This window comes from Hypanus sabinus, chromosome 23, assembly GCF_030144855.1.
Source record: "Hypanus sabinus isolate sHypSab1 chromosome 23, sHypSab1.hap1, whole genome shotgun sequence".
NCBI classification, from domain to species: domain Eukaryota; kingdom Metazoa; phylum Chordata; class Chondrichthyes; order Myliobatiformes; family Dasyatidae; genus Hypanus; species Hypanus sabinus.
Window position 1 is genome coordinate 9,345,705 of NC_082728.1, and position 21,088 is coordinate 9,366,792.

Here is a 21,088-nt window from a genome sequence, read left to right on the forward strand (position 1 = left end):
ATTGCTTTCAGATGGCCAGGTGAGTGGGATAGGAATTTAATCGAGAGGAGTGTGAGGTGGTCTGTTTGAGAAGGAACCTCAAGGCAAGGTAGTGCACATTAAGTGGGAGAATACCAAGTGGTGTGGAGAGGCAAGAAAAGGGCGTTGAATTGAAAGTCCAGGGATCCTTAAAGGTAAAGAAGGAAGCTGCAGGGAAGGGAATAGTTTCCTTTGTTAGTGAAGGCATTGGGTTGAACATAAGAACAGGGAGGTGATGCAGCATCATACATCACCAGTTAGGCTTGAGTGCTGGATACAGGTCTACTCACCATTTTACAGGAGAAACCTGATTAGAGAGGGTATGTAGCAGAGATATTGGTGGACACAGACCATGAAGCCAGACTGGAAAGGCTGGGAACTTCCCATCAGACCATAAGGCAGAGGATCAGAATTACGGCAGTCAGTCCAGCTAGTCTGCTCCACCATTCTATCATGACTGATTTACTGTCGCTCTCAATGCCATTCTCCTTCCCTTTGACACCCTGACTAGTCAAGAACCTATCAGCTTTCGCTTTAAGTACCCTGATGACTTGGCCTCCACAATCGTCTGAGGCAATGAATTCCACAGATTCTCCACCCTCTGCCTAAAGAAACTCCTCCTCATCTCTGTTCTAAAGGGACATCCTATTCTGAGACTGTACCATCTGGTTCTCGACTACAGGAAAGAGCCTTTCTACTTTGCAACAAGGGAAGTTGAGCAACATTCCCTCCGATTTTATTTTTTTTTACAGCCGCACAGACCAACCATTGCTCCGAGCAGGAAAATGTTACACAGCCTGAAAACTGCGCGGCACTTTATATAAAAGAAAACGCAAGGCGCACAGCAATGGAGGCTACGTGCGCGGGAGCATTTCAGTCACCGTGCACCAAAGAGGGGACGGTGAAGTTCAGGGAGGACTCCTCCACTGAGGGGTGGGCAGTCTACTTTTGAAGGACTTGTTTCCCTTACCGCAGGGTTCAAAACATGAGTAACGCAGTGTGCAGAAGGATTGGTGGGGAGATGACGGAAATGCCCTCACCCCGAGGGTGCTGGGTGCCTGAAAAGGTAGAGAGGTAAGAACATTCAGCACTTTCACACAGAGCTAGCTGTGTGCTTGGAGAGACAGGGGTACAGACCCATAAACCAGGATTTGACCCTAACAGACACATGGGCTGAATGGCCTCCAGTCACATAAATTTCCTTTAATTCTATTTTGGATCAAATAAACCACAACAATCTGTATTCACTTCCAAATCTTACAGGAAAATCCCCTCCCTGGAAATGAAATAACATATAAACCACAATACCTACCTCCCTCCTGTAAGAGTCGTAAGTCTTTCTCTGGTGGAGAAAAAGAATTGCAAAGTAATTAATAGTACTGTAATGTAACTAAAAGACATCTTCACATGCAGTACACAGGGCCAGAACAGACATCTGACTTTGGGTGTTCTTGACAGTGCTGACCCCCCCCACCCCCCAAGCAGGCTACATGGGAGGGAAGGGTAGGATTGACCTTCAAGAAGGTTATAAGGTCAGCACAACATGGTGGGCTGAAGGGTCTGTACTGTTCTATGTTCTATAAATTCTCTACACACCGGAACAAACAGACTGAATGTATTTTTTAACCAGACTGTTGTATGCAGGGTGTGGAGTGTGGGGATTGGGCAGGAGATAAGTTAGTTTACTATTGATTAAGTTTCATCAAGGCAAATGCTATTGTTACAGCATAGAACAGGCAAAAATGCCTGATGAAATTCACACAGGGAAGAGGGAAGTGCCTGAGGAATTTTCGAATCACAGAGCACAGAAACAGGCCTGGCAAAACACAACAGCAGAAAATCCCCTAATATCATCTTCAAAACAGGTATCTTCGAAAGGTGATGCCTCAAAAAAGCAGCATCATCCATCACTGAGGACCACCAGCCAGGAGATGCCCTCTTCTCATTACCACCATCAAGGTGGAGGTACAGGAACCTGAAGACACTCCCTCAACATCTTCGGAACAGCTTCCTCCCCTCCATAATCAGAATTCTGAATGGAACATCTGCAGATTCACTCGTGTTGCCTCACTAATTTTTGCTCTGTTTTGCACTACTTACTTAATTATATAAATATGTAAATATTTATTTTAAATATATACACAACAGAATCATATTTAATATCACTGGCACATGTCAGTGATAATGGACCTGATTCTGAAATGTGTTTGTCTTTCCTCTGTCTACTCTGCCCTCTGCTGGTGAGATGAAGAATAATCGGGGGAGACCGCGACCACCACAAGAGGGCACTGCAGCTGCCCATTCCACATCCATCCCCACCACCAGCTGGGTTCCAGTGGATTCCGGCCAAATCATGGCTTTCATTCGCCCGGCTCAAATCTTGCGAACAATCCACAAAACAGCTGCAGAGCCTGGAAACCTTGCTTCAGAGACCTGATAAATAATCATCTGAAAATCCTTTGCCAGAAGCAGATCATTATCCGTAATGCATTTAAACTACTTAAATGGATTGAGTCTTGGCATAAGCCATTTTTTTGCAGCAGCTGATAATTTTCAATCGGGGGGCAAAGAGTGCCAGCGATCATTAACAGTTTTACAGAATCCAACCCTAGTCATCTGCATATGCATACATATGGATGAATTAATAAGGTTGTATGGAATAATTACAGTGACATTTTCTTTATAAGACAAAGATATGTTGATGTGAAAGGGTGGTGGGGAATCGGAACTCTTAACAGGAGAGGAAAAAATAACCCACTGAGAGTGAATCAGGTGACAGAAACAATCTGAGCAGAGCAGGGAAAGGATACTTTGATGAAATGTCATGATCTGAACTGCTGACTTGTTGTCAAGGGTGCTGCTGACCCCGCTGAGTCTTTCCAGAATTTCCTTTTTTATTTGCGTTTCCCATGGAATGGTTTCAAATTCATCACATTTCGAATTAACTCTGTCCCACCGTCGAAGACATCTTCAAGAGGGCATGCTTCACGGAGACAGTGTCCATCATCAAGAGCCCTCACTATCCATGCCCTCCTCTCATTGCTACCATCGAGGAGCCGGCACGAGAGCCTGAAGATCCACACTCAATGACTTAGCAACAGCTACGAGGTTTGTGAACGGGGGAGAGGGGCAAGAGAGGGGAGAAGGTGCTAAGACAAACCTGTGGGAGAGCCCACTTATATCTAATGAGAGAAAGGGGAGGTGGGGTAGGTCAGGGGGAGAGAGAGACAAGGAGGCTACACAATAAAAGATAGTGGTCTTTTGCCTGATGAAAGATCTGCAGATTTGGAGAGGGACAGAGACAGCACACTAATGGACAGGAAGAGTGTGAATGGAAGGAGAGTCTGAATGAAGAGTCTGCAAAAGAACAGAAAAAATTGAGAGATTTAGTTGCTCAGACTTGCTATCTGCGGCTTTGTACATCAGTAATGGATGCTAGGCACAAACTTTACAACGTCAGGCAGCATCTATGGAAGTGAACAGACAGTCAACATTTCGGGCCGAGACCCTTCATCAGGTGAGGAGACGAGGTAAGTGGCCAGAGTGGGGAGTAGAGGAAGTGGGAAGGAAAAGAATTACCAGAAGGGAAAATCCATGTTCGTGCCATCAGGTTAGAGGCTAGGCAGATGTATGAGGGGTTACTCCTCATCGCGGCAGAAGAGGAGGCCGTGGACCAACATGTTGGAACGGGAATTGGGATAGGAATTAAAATGGCTGGCCGCCGGGGAATTCCACTTTTTGCAGATGGAGCGGAGGTGCTCGACAAAGCGGACCCCAATCTAGGCAAGATCACACCAATGTGGAGGAGGATGCATCGGGAGCACCAGATACAATAGATAACAGCAACAGGTTCGCAAGTGAAGTGTTGCCTCATCTGGAATGATTGTTTGGAGATGGCATGAACATTGATTTGTCCCTTTGGTAATTCCACACTCCCCCCTTCCCTCTTTTTGTATTCCCCATCTGGCCTCTTACCTCTTCTCCTCCTCACCTGCCTATCATCTCTCCCGGTGTCCCTTCTCTTTTCCTTCTTTCCACAGTCCATTCTCCTCTCCTATCAGATTTCTTCATCTCCAGCCCTTTGCCTTTTCCACCCCATCACTCCCAGCTTCTTTTTTCACCCCTCCCCCACCCACCTGATTTCATCCATCATCTTCTAGCAATCCTCCTTCCTCTCACTCCACCTTTTTATTCTGGCATCCTCCCCCTTCCTTTCCAGTCCGGATGAAGGGTCTCAGTCTGAAACATTGACTGTTTACTCCCCTCCATAGATGTGCCCTGACCTGCTGAGTTCCTCCAGCATTTTCTGTTGCTCTGGATTTCCAGCATTCTCAGAATCTCTTGTGTTTACAGACTTTATAAGATCAAAGTTTAAACTTATACGGTCAGAGTGTTATTACTGATCATGTGGTGCGCTGTGATTCACAGGGTGGTTTCCCAACCTGATTGGTCCCACAACACCACACACCATCCCCCAACGTCTGATTTCTCAACCACCGTCTTGTGACATTAGATCTAAAGATAGTTAAATGTTTGTTCTGCAATTTGAAGACTCCACTTACACCATTCAGTGAGACACTCAAGGTCCCTGCTGAAGTTTGGGGGATGACAGAGAAGGGTCATCCCCTGACAGCACTTCAAGGTCAAAGTAAATTTCAAAGTTCACAGTACATTGATGATCAAGGTACATATACTGTATGTCACGACATACAACACTGAGAGCAATGTTCTCTCAAATTTCTTTTTATAGCTCCGAGCAGGAAATTTTTACATGGCCTGAAAACTACGTGGCCCTTCAAATTTTTTTTTAGTTGTAATATGCGTATTACAGCGTCAACATTCAGTGGGCTGGTGATTTATTAACAATGAATTACTGACTTCCATTCTGTGTTTGCTGCTACAATTCGTAACTTGAAACACTGATGATGTAAATACTGTACATTGAAGCTCTCAAATATTTCAAAGTCTCTGGTACATTTATTATTTAGGAAATTTATGGATTATATTAATTTACACAGTTAATTACAGGGTATTTCACATTTATATTAATATAGATTTCAACATTATATTATCATTATAGAAAAGCAAGTTCCATCTGTGCGGCACTAAAGGCTATGTGCACGGGAGTATTTCAGTTACTCTGCGGTCATGTAGCCACGCAGCTTCGAGGGAACAGCGCCTGAGATTCACCTTCTCGCAGGCATTGACAGGAATAAAGTACTACAGAACTTGTGAAAAACTATAGCTTAACTATAAGACAGCACGGGGCTAAGCACACGGCCTTGTGGTGCATCTTGCTGATGGCGATTGTGCAGGAGATATTGTTGCCAATACGAACTGCCTGGTGTCTACAAGTGAGGAAGTCGAGGATTTGGTTACAGAAGGAGGTATCGAGGCCCAGCTCCAGATGTTTGGTAGTTAGTTTTGAAGGAATGATGGTGTTAAATGCTGAGCTGCAGTCAATGAAGAACGTCCTGATGTATGCATCGTCACTGTCCCGATGTCTCAGGGCTGTGTGAAGAGCCAATAAAAATGGCATCTGCTGTTGACCTGTTGTGAAGGGTGGCAAACTGAAGTGAATCCATGTCACTTCTGGGGCAGGAGTTGGTATGTTTCACCACCAACCTCTCAAAGTAAAACACTTCACCCCAGTGGATGCGAGAGTGCTAGCGTCATTGAGGCAGGAAACCTCGGTCGCCTGGGTAGTTGGTTCCTGCTGTCTGGGCGCTGTGCTTCAAAGTGCCCCCAGTTAGAGGGCCAGAGCCGTGGCTCCCACTCACTTTCACTGCAATCCTTCCCCACCCTAAAAACAACATGTATGTTCACTCAGTGGCCACTGAGTGTAAGTTCATGGTTGACTGCTGCTATAGCCCATCCACTTCAAGGTTCAACGTGTTGTGTATTCAGAGATGTTCTTCTGCACACCGCTGTTGTAACGGGTGATTATTTGAGTTACTGTCACCTTCCTGTCAGCTTGAACCTGTCTAGCCATTCTCTGACCTCTCTCATTAACAAGGTGTTTTCACCCACAGAACTGCCGCTCACTGGTCTTTTTTTTATTGTTTTTCACACCATTCTCTGTAAAATCTAGAGACTGATATGCATGAAAATCAGCAGCTTCTGAGATACTCAAACCACCCCATCTGGCACCAGTAACATTCCACAGTCAAAGTGACTTAGTTCACATTTCTTCCCCACTCTGATGTTTAGTCTGAACAACAAGTGAACCTCTTGACCCCGTCTGCAGGTTTGTCTGCATTGAGTTGCTGCCACTTGATTGGCTGATTCGGTATTTGCTTATCAATCTGGTGTACAGGTCTACAGGTGTACCTAATAAAGTGGCCACTGGGCATATACAGTCCCTTTCACACTGCAGAATTACCCCAACCCCGTAACAGGAGTGCTGTTAGACAGAGGTAAGGGCTGTCAAACCAAAGTATATCTTGTAGTGTACTTCTGCCACAAAATCACAAATGTGTATCAGTGACAGTAAACCCCATTCAGATTCTGATTCTGAGAGCGGAGTGAGGACTGGAGGGTTGGACAGGTGTACGTGGGAAATTTTGAGCCTTGTCACCAGAGACAAGCCCAACCCTAGTGACAATATAGAGGGGTTGTAGGTCTGGAGTTTATGGAGACAGGGACAAGACCACAACCCATTGTCTGAAGCAACGTGTTAAAGTTCAAAGTACATTTATTATCAAAGCATGTACATTTACACAACCTTGAGATCTGTCTCCTAACAGGCAGCCACAAAATAAAGAAAGCAGATAGAACCCATTGAAAAAAGATCGACAAAAATCCAGTGTGCAGAAAACAACAAATTGTGCAGACAACAAAGATAAGCAAAGAACACAGACAAGCAGAGCACAGACGCCTCTGCTGAAGACATACAATGCTGAATTAAACTGAATCTCTTGTGGCTGCATGATCTATATCCCTGCATACTTTGAGTCACCCGTGACAACACATTCCAGATTTTTCTCCCCCTCCTCTCCACCCTTTTATTCCTGCTCCTGCCCCCTTCCTTTCCAGTCCTGATGGAACAAATCATTGACTGTTTATTCCCCTCCATGTGTGCTGCCCGACCTGCTGAGTTCCTCTAGTGTTGGTTGACACTAGACTGGACTGCCAACACAGATGCCCTGTGCAGGAAAGCACAGAGTCGACTGTACTTCCTCAGAAGGCTGGCGTCATTCAATGTTTGTAGTGAGATGCTGAAGATGTTCTATCGGTCAGTTGTGGAGAGCGCCCTCTTCTTTGTGGTGGCGTGCTGGGGAGGCAGCGTTAAGAAGAGGGACGCCTCACGTCTTAATAAGCTGGTAAGGAAGGCGGGCTCTGTCGTGGGCACAGAACTGGAGAGTATGACATCGGTGGCAGAGCGGAGGGCGCTGAGTAGGCCATGGTCAATCATGGAAAACCCTGGACATCCTCTGCACAGCACCATCCAGAGACAGAGAAGCAGCTTCAGCGGCAGGTTGCTGTCAATGCAATGCTCCTCAGACAGGATGACGAGATCATTACTCCCCAACGCCATTCGGCTCTACAATTCAACCACCAGGGGCAAGACATGTTAAAGTGCCGGGGCTGGGACTGAGCTTAAGTTACCACTCAATGCACTTTAGTAAACTATTTAAGAACTTTTTAAAAGCTATTTATTAATGCTTTTTGGGAGGGTGATTTTAGATGCATATCATATTTATACTGAGTTAAATACTGTATGTAATTAGTTTTGCTACAAATAAGTGTATGGGACACTGGAAAAATGTTGAATTTCCCCTTGGGGATAAATAAAGTATCTATCTATCTATCTATCTACTTCTTCCCTGGGAAAAAGTCTACCTATGAAAACTATACCTCTCATAATTATATAACTCACAATTAAGATGTTCTTGGTGGGGTCAGAGAACATGGAACCTTCTGAAGAGATTTGGAATCTGCAGTCTTGTCCTGGAGCACCTGTGGTAGGACGTCCTCAGATGGAAGGTGACCTGCACTAACACTCTGCCTCTGACAACCGAACAACATCACCAGCATTGTGTCCTGTCACGATGCAGAGGAACAGAGTGCATCTCAAGCTCCTCACTCTCCCCTCAGTCAAGCACCTCTGGACCATTTGTAGGTTCCACATTGACCTCAGAACCCTAGAACCCAGGTGGAAGAGGCCACCCTAGACCTTGAGGACCCAGCAAAGGAGAATTACGATAGGAACACACTGCGGGGGGAAGAAGCGTCCGCCGCAGGGTGGGGAAGTCAGTCATTTCTGATCGCTGCCCCACCCAAGGCAGGAGACCCCCACTACTAATTCAGAGGGTCCAAACTGTGAACATGGTCTCACCTGTTCTACCTTATTCACATTAGGGTCAGTGGCTCGGTTAATGCCATACTCCAGTGCATCCAGGGAGCCCGGCTGTTGGAAAAAGAGACAATGTTAACAAACAACTTAACTAGTGTGATCAAAGAGGATGTATTCAGGAGCACACAAGCAGATTCCCAATCTTTCATAGAGCAGTGAGTGTAATCAAAGACCCCACCTGCCCAGACATTCATAATCAAAGATCCCACCCACCCTGGATATTCTCTCTTCTCTCCTCTCTGGGCAGAAGATACAAGACTGGAAGCACGTACGACCAGGCTCAAAGATAACATCCATTCCACTGTTATCAGAGTCTTGAACAAAGCTCTTGTACAGTAAGATAAACTCTTGGTCTCACAATCTACCTTGTTATCATCTTGCACTTCAATCGTTTATCTGCCCTGCACTTTTTTTTTGGTAACCTTTACACTTTATTCTGCATTGTTATTGTTTTACCCTATTCTAGCTCAATGCACTGTGTAACAATTTGGTCTGGTGAAACAGAATCAGAGTCAGGTTTAATGAAGACGGGAAAATCCAAAAATCCTGGAAATCCAAAGCAACACACACAAAATGCTGGAGGAACTCAGCAAGCCAGGCAGAGTCCGTGGAAATGAATCACCAGTTGACATTTCGGGCCGAGACCTTTATTCAGGACTGAAAAGGAAGGGGAGAAGTCAGAGTAGGAGGGTGGGGACAGGGAGAAAGAAGTATAAAGTAGTAGGAGATAGGTGAAACTGGGAGAGGGGGAGGGGTGAAGTAAAGAGCTGGGAAGTTGATTTGTTAAAGAGACAAAGGGCTGGAGAAGCAGGAATCTGATAGGAGAGGAAATGTATAAAAGGGTGGGAGAGGAGCACCAGAGGGAGGCGATGGGCAGTTAAGGAGATGAGGTGAGAGGGAGAACAGGGAATTGGAAACGGTGAAGGGGGGCTTACCAGAAGTTCGATTAATCGATGTTTATGTCAACAGGTTGGGGCGCCTCCTTGATGACGTGAACATTGATTCCTCCAGCTTTCTCCGCCTCTCACCTTGTACTTCTTCCTCCCCTCCTCCCACCTTCTCCCCTTCCTCCCCTCCTCCCACCTTCTCCCCAGTCCTGATGAAGGGTCTTGGGCCGAAACATTGACTGTGTACCCTTCTCCATAGATGCTGACTGGCCTGCTGAGTTCCTCCAGCATGAGGTTTAATATTATTGGCATATGTTGTGAAATTTGTTGTTTTGCGGCAGCAGTATATAATAATAAAAACTAAATTACTATAAGTATATGGTATTGTGCAAAAGTCTTAGGCACATATGTATAGCTAAGGTGTCTAAGACTTTATCACAATACTGTATTTGTCAATGTGGAGTGGAGAGCAAGTTTGTAAATCTGGGAAGGAGAGGTAGAGAGGGAGATGGAGAGGTGGAGAGGGAGATGGGGAGGTAGAGGGAGATGGGGAGGTAGAGGGAGATGGGGAGGTAGAGGGAGATGGGGAGGTAGAGGGAGATGGGGAGGTAGAGGGAGAAGGGGAGGTGGAGAGGGAGAAGGGGAGGTGGAGAGGGAGATGGGGAGGTGGAGAGGGAGATGGGGAGGTGGAGAGGGAGATGGAGAGGTGGAGAGGGAGATGGGGAAGTGGAGAGGGAGAAGGGGAGGTGGAGAGGGAGAAGGGGAGGTGGAGAGGGAGGGGAGGTGGAGAGGGAGATGGGGAGGTAGAGGGAGATGGGGAGGTAGAGGGAGATGGAGAGGTGGAGCGGGAGATGGGGAGGTGGAGAGGGAGAAGGGGAGGTGGAGAGGGAGAAGGGGAGGTGGAGAGGGAGAAGGGGAGGTGGAGAGGGAGATGGGGAGGTAGAGGGAGATGGGGAGGTAGAGGGAGATGGGGAGGTAGAGGGAGATGGGGAGGTAGAGGGAGATGGGGAGGTGGAGAGGGAGAAGGGGAAGTGGAGAGGGAGATGGGGAAGTGGAGAGGGAGATGGGGAAGTGGAGAGGGAGATGGGGAAGTGGAGAGGGAGATGGGGAGGTGGAGAGGGAGATGGGGAGGTAGAGAGGGAGATGGGGAGGTGGAGAGGGAGATGGGGAGGTAGAGGGAGATGGAGAGGTGGAGAGGGAGATGGGGAGGTGGAGAGGGAGAAGGGGAGGTGGAGAGGGAGATGGGGTGGAGAGGGAGATGGGGAGGTGGAGAGGTGGAGAGGGAGAAGGGGAAGTGGAGAGGGAGATGGGGAGGTAGAGGGAGATGGGGAGGTGGAGAGGGAGAAGGGGAAGTGGAGAGGGAGATGGGGAAGTGGAGAGGGAGATGGGGAAGTGGAGAGGGAGATGGGGAGGTGGAGAGGGAGATGGGGAGGTGGAGAGGGAGATGGGGAGGTAGAGAGGGAGATGGGGAGGTGGAGAGGGAGATGGGGAGGTAGAGGGAGATGGAGAGGGAGATGGAGAGGTGGAGAGGGAGATGGGGAGGTGGAGAGGGAGAAGGGGAGGTGGAGAGGGAGAAGGGGAGGTGGAGAGGGAGATGGGGTGGAGAGGGAGATGGGGTGGAGAGGGAGATGGGGTGGAGAGGGAGATGGGGAGGTGGAGAGGTGGAGAGGGAGAAGGGGAAGTGGAGAGGGAGATGGGGAGATAGGGAGATGGGGAGGTAGAGGGAGAAGGGGAGGTAGAGGGAGAAGGGGAGGTGGAGAGGGAGATGGAGAGGTGGAGAGGGAGATGGGGAGGTGGAGAGGGAGAAGGGGAGGTGGAGAGGGAGATGGGGTGGTGGAGAGGGAGATGGGGAGGTAGAGGGAGATGGGGTGGAGAGGGAGAAGGGGAGGTGGAGAGGGAGATGGGGAGGTGGAGAGGGAGATGGGGAGGTGGAGAGGGAGATGGGGAGGTGGAGAGGGAGATGGGGAGGTAGAGGGAGATGGAGAGGTGGAGAGGGAGATGGGGAGGTGGAGAGGGAGATGGGGAGGTGGAGAGGGAGATGGGGAGGTGGAGAGGGAGATGGGAGGTGGAGGGAGAAGGGGAGGTGGAGAGGGAGATGGGGAGATGGAGAGGTGGAGAGGGAGAAGGGGAGGTGGAGAGGGAGATGGGGAGATGGAGAGGGAGATGGGGAGGTGGGGAGGTGGGGAGGTGGAGAGGTGGAGAGGGAGGGGAGGTGGAGAGGGAGGGGGAGGTGGAGAGGGAGATGGGGAGGTGGAGAGGGAGGTGGGGAGGTGGAGAGGGAGAAGGGGAGGTGGAGAGGGAGATGGGGAGATGGAGAGGTGGAGAGGGAGAAGGGGAGGTGGAGAGGGAGATGGGGAGGTGGAGAGGGAGATGGGGAGGTAGAGGGAGATGGGGAGGTAGAGGGAGATGGGGAGGTGGAGCAGGAGATGGGGAGGTGGAGAGGGAGAAGGGGAGGTGGAGAGGGAGATGGGGAGGTGGAGAGGGAGAAGGGGAGGTGGAGAGGGAGAAGGGGAGGTGGAGAGGGAGAAGGGGAGGTGGAGAGGGAGAAGGGGAGGTGGAGAGGGAGAAGGGGAGGTGGAGAAGGGGAGGTGGAGAGGGAGATGGGGAGATGGAGAGGTGGAGAGGGAGAAGGGGAGGTGGAGAGGGAGAAGGGGAGGTGGAGAGGGAGAAGGGGAGGTGGAGAGGGAGAAGGGGAGGTGGAGAGGGAGAAGGGGAGGTGGAGAGGGAGAAGAGGAGGGAACAGTTCAATACACATGGTTAAGTTATCTGTCCATAGTAAGTGCTAAGGGAGGTCATTATTCTAAAACAAATACTTCACACTAGCCATGACCAATCCTTGTTGTTCCTGGGCAATGTCTGATTGTTGCCCTTTTGACACGTGTGGAAATCTCCAACTGCAGCAGTGAGAGATTGAACACTCCCGCTAGTTGGTAGGCACAAGGTTTCAGAGACCCACCAGGTACAGAATGGAAGACAAGCTTTCCACTGTACCTTGATACATGAGACAATAACAAACCGACACCACTACACAAACGGGAACAGTTCAGAGGGATAGGGGATGGGACTGGCTCAGTTAGGGAATTTGGACGAGCAGACCTGAACAGCCTGTTTCCTTGCTGTGAAGTTCTACGAATCTATGTCTGTTAAACCAAGACCTCATCTTCTTTCCCATGAAGTGGACGATTCTGGGAAGAGATTTGATGAAGACAAGGGAGCTCTCCTCAGTGCTTTGCCCAAACGTATCCCTTCATCACCATCACCAGTAATCAATCACTATCATATCACCGCTAGTGGGAATGCTGTGCAGAAATTAGCTGTTGCCTGTCCTATGTCACTACAAGAGAAGTCCTTACTGGCCAATAATACTTCACCTTTCTGTTGGAGAACAAATGTGGTGGTATTCAGGATAGCCGATCAGAACTTACCTCTGGTCTGTGCACCAGCCAATAGGCTCTCTCCTGACAATCCAGAACGAACCTATCCGCTTTCTTACGTTCTTTGCCTGCTCTGTGGGGGAAGAGGGAAAACAGGATCACTTCACTCAGGGACTGCTTAGTGTGCCTGTCTGCGCACTGACCAACGCTGGGACAGTGAGGTGGGATGTGGAGGGCTTCCATTACTGGGGGTAGGACAGAGAGTGACTGAGGGGTGGGACGGATAGAGACTGCATTGCTGGGGCTGCAATGGAGAGTGCATTACTGAGGGGTGGGACGGATAGAGACTGAGGGGTGGGACGGATAGAGACTGCATTGCTGGGGCTGCAACGGAGAGTGCATAACTGAGGGGTGGGACGGATAGAGACTGCATTGCTGGGGCTGCAACGGAGAGTGCATTACTGAGGGGTGGGACGGATAGAGACTGCATTGCTGGGGCTGCAATGGAGAGTGCATTACTGAGGGGTGGGACGGATAGAGACTGAGGGGTGGGACGGATAGAGACTGCATTGCTGGGGCTGCAATGGAGAGTGCATTACTGAGGGGTGGGACGGATAGAGACTGCATTGCTGGGGCTGCAATGGAGAGTGCATTACTGAGGGGTGGGACGGATAGAGACTGAGGGGTGGGACGGATAGAGACTGCATTGCTGGGGCTGCAATGGAGAGTGCATTACTGAGGGGTGGGACGGATAGAGACTGAGGGGTGGGACGGATAGAGACTGCATTGCTGGGGCTGCAATGGAGAGTGCATTACTGAGGGGTGGGACGGATAGAGACTGCATTGCTGGGGCTGCAATGGAGAGTGCATTACTGAGGGGTGGGACGGATAGAGACTGAGGGGTGGGACGGATAGAGACTGCATTGCTGGGGCTGCAACGGAGAGTGCATAACTGAGGGGTGGGATGGATAGAGACTGCATTGCTGGGGCTGCAACGGAGAGTGCATTACTGAGGGGTGGGACGGATAGAGACTGCATTGCTGGGGCTGCAATGGAGAGTGCATTACTGAGGGGTGGGATGGATAGAGACTGAGGGGTGGGACGGATAGAGACTGCATTGCTGGGGCTGCAATGGAGAGTGCATTACTGAGGGGTGGGACGGATAGAGACTGCATTACTGGGGCTGCAACGGAGAGTGCATAACTGAGGGGTGGGACGGATAGAGACTGCATTGCTGGGGCTGCAACGGAGAGTGCATAACTGAGGGGTGGGACGGATAGAGACTGCAGTACTGGGGAATAGGATGGAGAGTGACTGCATTACTGGATCCAAGTCCATAGCTCCCTGAAACCATCCAACTATATTTCGGCCGTCCCATGCAGAGGATGTTCTTACTCCTGACCTACCGGTACTGCTCCTTCGCCTGCATGATGATGAAGTCCCACTTATGATTGATCTTTTTGTTCAAGAGGTTGTAATTTTCCTTAAAAGAAATTAGAAAAAAAAGCAAGGAAAAGATAAACACAAGAGATTCTGAAGATGCTGGATATCCAAATCAACACACAGAACGTTGGAGGAGCTCAGCATTCCCTTCCACAAAAGGGAAAGGCTAAGCTGACATCTCAGGCCGAGTCCCTTCGTCAGGTCTCAGCCTCGGGTCTTGGCCCTAAACTCTTTGACGGTTTATTCCTCTCCGAAGATGCTGCCTGACCTGCTAGGTTCCTCCAGCATTTTGTGTGTGTTACAATAGAAAAGGTAAACTCACAACTCCTCGCATCAGCAACGTTATAGACTGATAACAATGGGTATAACTCATGTTTGGTTTATGTCTGCCCTTACGGCGCTTGTGAATCAGCCTCAAGCAAACTTTCCACTGCACTTGTGGATACAAAAGTAAACTTGACTTTGACTTTGCACATTCATACTCAGCGGCCACTTTGTTAAATAGCTTCTGTACCTAATAAAGTTGCCACTGAGTGTATGTTAGTGGTTTTCTGCTGCTGTAGCCCATCTACTTCAAGGTTCAATGTGTTGTATGTTCGGAGAAGCTCTTCTGCACACCGCTGTTGTAACGTGTTGTTATCTGATTTACTCTCACCTCCCTGTCAGCTTGAACCAGTCTGGCTGTTCTCCTCTGACCTCGCTCATTAACCCCAGGGAAGAACCTGCACAGTCACAGAGAGAATGTGCGAACTCCACAACTCACTAATCACCCCTCAACCATCAGGCTCTTAACCAAAAGGGGATACCTACACTCGTTCTACCTCTGGTGTTCCCACAACTGACGGTCTCGCTTTAAGGACTCTTTATCTTGTTATTTCATGCTCATTATTTATTGCTATTTATTTTATATTTGCATTTACACAGTTTGTTGTTCATTGATCCTGCTTACAGTTACTGTTCTATAGATTCGCTAAGTATGTCCGCAGGAAAAAGAATCTCAGGGTTGTACATGGTGCATATATGCACTCTGATAATAAGTTTTACCTTGAACTTTGAACTCTAACTCATACATCTTTGGAATGTTGGAGGAAACCAGAGCACCCAGAGAGAACGTACAAATTCCTCACAGACAGCAGTGAGAACTGAACCCTGACCAGTGATCTCTGGCACTGTAAAGTGACTGCACTAATGTTCTACCTTGATTGGCATTGGAGGTGGCCAATGGCTAATGAGCAAGTTCACCAGTGGGCGGTCCCAACCTGTAACTGGAGGCATGAGGTCCAGTCCCGGACTTGAAACTAGCTGGGAGGGGCAGGATGGGGAGGGGGGCAAATTCCACCTATGAGGCTTAAAGAACGTCACACTATCCTTCCAGAGTGGGCAAAGAAGAGCTCAGTTTCCGTGTAGAGAAACTTGCAAAGTTAATACTCACGCACTGAGGTCCTACAATCATTACCTTCTCATATTCTTCCAACATGCCTTTTTTACGGATATTTTTCTTTGCCAAATAAATTGCTGTGGAACAAAATAAATAAACTTGACAGTGAATAAATTCAACACAAAAGCAGAAAGTAGGCCAGAATTTACTTTGTCTCCATAACAACTACTTGTCATTACATTTCATTGGCTCCAAAGCTCCTTAGAACATCTTGAGGTCATTAAGGGAGCTACAGAAACACAAATTTTTCTATCTTCAGCATTAATTAATTTGTTTTATGGTTGTTGGGCAGTGGGTGTGAATGAGGAAGAAGATCAGGCTGGATAAGAAAACCTACCATAGTCAGTGTCCTCTGCTGGCCACTCCTGACTGGGCCAGAAGTATGGAGTCTGTGAACAGTAAAACATAACTGGTAAATTGGATTGTTATTGTCACATGAACCGAGTTACTGTAAAAGATGTCCTGCATACTGTTCATACAGATCAATTTGTTACACAGTGCATTGAGGTAGAACAAAGTAAAATAATAATAGAATTCAGAATAAAGTACAAACATAAGAAAATCTGCAGATGCTGGAAACCTGAAGCAATACATGCAAAATACTGGAGGTACTCACCAGGTCAGGCAGCGTCTATGGAGATGAATAAACAGTCGACGTTTTCTTCAGGATTGAGATGTTTGAAGTAAAAGGTGGGGGGGGGGGGGGAAGCCGGCTGGAATGTGATGGGTGGGGCCAGGCAGGTGGAAAAGTTCAAGGGCTGGAGAGGAAGGAATCTTGACGGGAGAGGAGAGTGGACCATCGGAGAAAGGGAAGGAGCCGGGGACCCAGGGGGAAGTGATAGGCAGGTGAGAAGTAGTAAAAGTGGGGAATAGAGGGGCAGGAGGAATATTTGTTCACTGGAAGGTGCAGAATGAAGTGGTACAGTCACAGAGGAAGTTTGTTTGTTTAGTTATTTACTGAGAAGCAGCACAGAATAGGCACCACCAACAACCCCAATTTAACACTAGCCTAAATACAAGACAATTAACCTACCAACCGGTACGTCCTTGGATTGTGGGAGGAAACTGGAGCACCCAGAGGAAACCCACACAGTTACAGGGAGAGCGTACAAATTCTTTACAGCGGTGGGAGTTGAGCCCGGATTACTGATACTGTAAAGCGTTGTGCTAGCGACTATGCTACCATGCCACCCACTAGTGTGCAGGATGGGCGGACAATATAGTGCAAGGTCATGATGAGGTAGGCGGCAAGGTCAAGGGTCCATCTTATTGTATGAGAGAACCATTCAATAGTTTTATAACTGCAGGGAAGAAGCTATCCTTGAGCCTTGTGGAATGTGCTTTCAGGCTTTTGTATTGTCTGCCCAATGGGGTGAAAAAAGAGAAAATGTCCAGACACAAGAAATTGTGCAGATGCTGAAAACCTAAAACAGTGGCTGTTTATTCGTCTCCATAGATGCTGCCAAACTTGCTGAGTTCCTCCAGCATTTCATGTGTGCTGTTGAGAGAGTGTCCAGGGTAGGTGAGTTCTTTGATTATGTTGGCTGCTTTACTGAGGCAGCAAGAATTATAGACAGAATCTATTGAAGGGAAGCTAATTTCCATGAAGTGCTGAGCTGTGTCCACAACTCTCTGTGGTTTATGGGCTGCGCAGTTACCATCTGGATGGGATACCTTCTATCACGCTTTGCTTAAAAATTGGCAAGGATCGGCAGGGACATGCCAAACCTCTCTAGATTTCTGAGGAAGTAGAGGTGTTGTTAACGAGCTTTCTTGGACAAGGCTTCAACGTGAACAGACCAGAACCGGCTATTGGGCTGAACTGAATATTCCTGAACTCTTTCAATTTTGTGTTTTAGATTCTGTGTTTATTGCTCACTTTTTCCCCATAACCTGTGATGCCTTTACTAAACAAGAACCTATCAACCTCCATTTTAAATATACCCAATGACTTGGTAACCACAGATTCACCACCCTCAGGCTTAAGAAATTACTCCTCATCCCTGTTCTAAAGGGACGTCCTTATATTCTGAGGCTGTGTCCACTGATCCTAGACTCCTCAACTATAGGAATCATCCTCTCCATGTCCATTCTATCTAGGCCTTTCTAGATCCCTGATGAAGGGTCTCGGCCCAAAGCGTTGACTGTTTATTCACTTCCATAGATGCTACCTGACCTGCTGAGTTCCTCCGGCATTTTGTGAGAGTTGCTCTGGACTTCCAGCGTCTGCAGAATCCCTCGTGTTTATGATACTTCCATTCTCATTCTCCTCAACTCCAGTGTGTACAAGCCCAGAGCCGGCAAGTGCTCCTGTGTGAGGGAAATGGACAGATGAACTTTTGGGCTGAGACCTTTCCTCAACATCAGCTGTCTCCTGCTCTTGGTAGATGCTGCCTGACCCGTTGAGTTCCCCCAGCATGTTGATTTGTATCTCTAGTGCCTGCAGTTTCTTTTGTGTCTCAGCTTTGAGCCCAGCACAGGGAATGGCGGGGGAGAGGGTGGAGCATATCTGCTCCATCTCTATGCCTCCTGCTTCAGCACCACTAATGGACTTGCTTACCTGGAACCTGTAAAGACTGTTGTCTGGCTTCAGGACTAAGTTCTTGGGCTCCTGTAAAGGGTAGATGTAGCCAAGTTTCACAAGTAGATTTCCCAATAGGCTGCCTTCTAAAAACAAAACAATTGAACGACAAAAAAGAGTTATTTCAGAGGAGTTACCCAAGCAAAACATCAATGGAAGAGACATTACTAACAAGTACTTCACACTCATTATTCGTATATACAATTTGTATATACAGATACATTGTACTATTCTGTACAAACAAACATTATGGCACACACACATACAGACACACATAAACAAAACACAACATACACACACAGACACATACACCCCTGTATTACACATTACATGTTTGGATTAAACAAAATATAAATAGTAATTACTCAGGAAATCCTCTTTCTTCTCTCTCTCTTTGGTTGTCCATTGAAATCCGATGACGACGTCCACTCCCTTAACGGTGAGATCTTTGGTGACTATACAGTCCTATCCTCGACCCACAAGCTCTATTGCAGGTGGGACATGTATATATGGTAGTGATGGCAACCATGGCTGCATTTCTCCCGGCTCTCTTCTGCTGTCTTCTGGTTGTTCTTTCCATCTCCAGAATATGAACCCCGTCCCTACACAGCTGTTGCCAAGTGTTACGGTCAGCAGCAACATCCTCCTGGTCCTCAGGTCTGATCTTGCACTTCCTTAAACCGTTCTTTACCTGATCCATATAGCGCTTCTTCAGCCCTCCATGATGTACCTGGCCATATAACACTCTGTGGAGTAGCCGACATGGGGGCATCCTTATCACGTGCCTCAGCCACTGCAGCTGATGCTGGGTGATCATGGCCTCAATACTTCTGCAGTTGGTCTTTACGAGTATTTCAGTGTGAGGCACCCGCTCACACCAGGTAACTCCCAGGATGCGCTGATGCCAGCTTGTGTGGAAGCACTCCAAGCACTTGATGTGACGGCTGTAGGTTACCCAAGCTTCACAGCTATAATGGAGGGTGGTGACACAGACCGCGTGGTATACGATGACCTTTGTGGAGGGATGAAAGGTTCCTGTTCTGAAAGACTCTACGCTGAAGTCTCCCAAAGGCAGCTGATGCCTGTCTAATGTGGCTCTGGGTGTCGTCAATGCCGCAATTCTCAGAGAGAATGCTCCCCAGATATTTGAAAGGTAGCACTACTGACAGCTTTTCATCACCAACAGTGAAGGCAGGTAGGGTGGGTGGGACACTGGTACTCCATTGGCAAACCACCTCTGTCTTGGTGGTATTGACAGTCAGCCCCATCCTGCTGTACGCTCTCACTGCCACAGCAAGGACAGTCTGAAAATCCTCCGGAGTGTGGGCCACAGGAGCACAGTCACCTGCACCTCCGGGTATCTTACAGTCCCAGGCTAAACTAGAGGGGATCTCAGAACAGCAGTGGGCCCCAGCGACGTGGCGTGCACCCTGGCACACCCTGGCGCCCATCAACCACTGTCCCAGCTATGGGTAAATAGCCCCACTGCCTTGTGGTAAGTCTGTTGAGACAAGGCTAAGGGAGCACACCCTGACAGAAAAGCAATGTGCTGGCAGCGCAATAGACGGGCCCTAACAGACCAAGGACACGGCAGCCTCCTGCAGTCAAGATGTAGGTCTGGTTGTCCTGGGTTCACCCTTGCCACCGGGATTTACCCCGTCATGGTGACGATAGTGCTACTGGGGGTGGCACACCCCCTGTGGCACTTTAATATCTTCCTTGCACAGGTCTCCACCTCTGACCACGGTGAACGATACCTGGACCTTACATATTGTTGAAGTCAGGAAAACCAAAGCGACACACACACACACACACACACACACACACACACCACCCTTAGCAGGCCAAGGAAGGAGTAAACAGGCCGCACTTCGGACCGAGACACCCTTCATCAGGACTGTTAAGCTGGTCCCATTTGCACACACACATTCGGTCCTTATCCCTATCTGTGTTCAAGCATCTCCTAAATGTTTGTATCTGCCTCAACCACTTTCTCTGGCAGTTCATTCTGCATGCCCACCACCATCTGCTTGAACAAACTGACCCTCAGCTCCCTTTTAAATCTCTCCACGCTCACATTAAACCGGTATCCTTTAGTGTTTGATTCCCTTCCCGGAGAAAAAGGCTCTGAGCATTTACCCAATCTACACCCCTCGTGACTTTATGCTGCCCTATAAGGTCAACCCTCTGTCTCTCACACTCCAAGGAATAAAGTCCTCGGCAGCCAAAACTCTCCTCATCACTCAAGTCCTGGCAACAGCTCAGCATATCTTCTTTACACTCATTTCAAAATATTAATTCTGCTCCTCTCTTCACAGATGCCATCTAACCTGCAGAATATTTCCATCTTTATTCCAGATCTCCAGCATCCTACTCCTCCTGTTGTTACCGATTATTTCTCACTAAATTACTTTTCTCCATTAGACACTGGTGAATCTTTCACCTTATCTGTAAGTAAAACATCATAAATCTGAGCCATGGCCCAGGCTCAATGCCATTGGTCAAAGCCACCAGCTCCCCAAGCCATTGGTCAAAGGACACATGCTGCTCCATGCCATTGGTCAAAGCCACCCAGCTGCTCCATGTGATTGGTCAAAGTTACCAGTGCCCCATCTTATTGGATGGTGCGAGGTCCAGAGATGACCAGCACCTGGGCCGGTTCAGTGGTGGCTTCTGCTTGAATTACTGTGTCACATCTGCCTTGGTCCTCACCGACTGCCGAACTGGTGGACAACGCCACACCACACTGTGGGACTAAGCTCTGGGATCATTCATTGGGAAGGGAGGGAAGAGATTCAGAGGAGTGGCAGAGGGCTGGGGAAGGGAGGGAGGATGCTTCCAGGGTGTTTGACTGATCTCCTACCTTCATCTGTGATCTGCAGACGATGAATCAGCCACTCCAGCACATCATTTCCTGCAAAGAGAGAAGGAAGCATGGTGTCAACACCTGCCGAAGCCCAACTTCATTGGTTATGGTCCCCCCAGCACCTT

General features: G+C 48.4%; 1 protein-coding gene across 6 annotated transcripts in view; it reads right to left on the reverse strand.

Moving 5' to 3' along the window:
- The window catches only part of rgs9b (regulator of G protein signaling 9b), a 137,750-nt gene that overhangs the window by 39,522 nt on the left and 77,140 nt on the right, over nucleotides 1-21,088 (reverse strand). For 5 of the 6 annotated variants that reach the window (XM_059948323.1, XM_059948321.1, XM_059948318.1 and 2 more), the window contains 8 exons: nucleotides 20,961-21,011; nucleotides 18,077-18,183; nucleotides 15,854-15,905; nucleotides 15,535-15,593; nucleotides 14,042-14,118; nucleotides 12,687-12,768; nucleotides 8,357-8,428; nucleotides 1,331-1,360 (listed from right to left, as the gene is read on the reverse strand). In XM_059948323.1, coding sequence (XP_059804306.1) covers nucleotides 1,331-1,360; nucleotides 8,357-8,428; nucleotides 12,687-12,768; nucleotides 14,042-14,118; nucleotides 15,535-15,593; nucleotides 15,854-15,905; nucleotides 18,077-18,183; nucleotides 20,961-21,011 — 530 coding nt within the window. The remainder of the gene's footprint in view (nucleotides 1-1,330; nucleotides 1,361-8,356; nucleotides 8,429-12,686; nucleotides 12,769-14,041; nucleotides 14,119-15,534; nucleotides 15,594-15,853; nucleotides 15,906-18,076; nucleotides 18,184-20,960; nucleotides 21,012-21,088) is intronic. The other variant, XM_059948319.1, reaches the window with a different exon arrangement.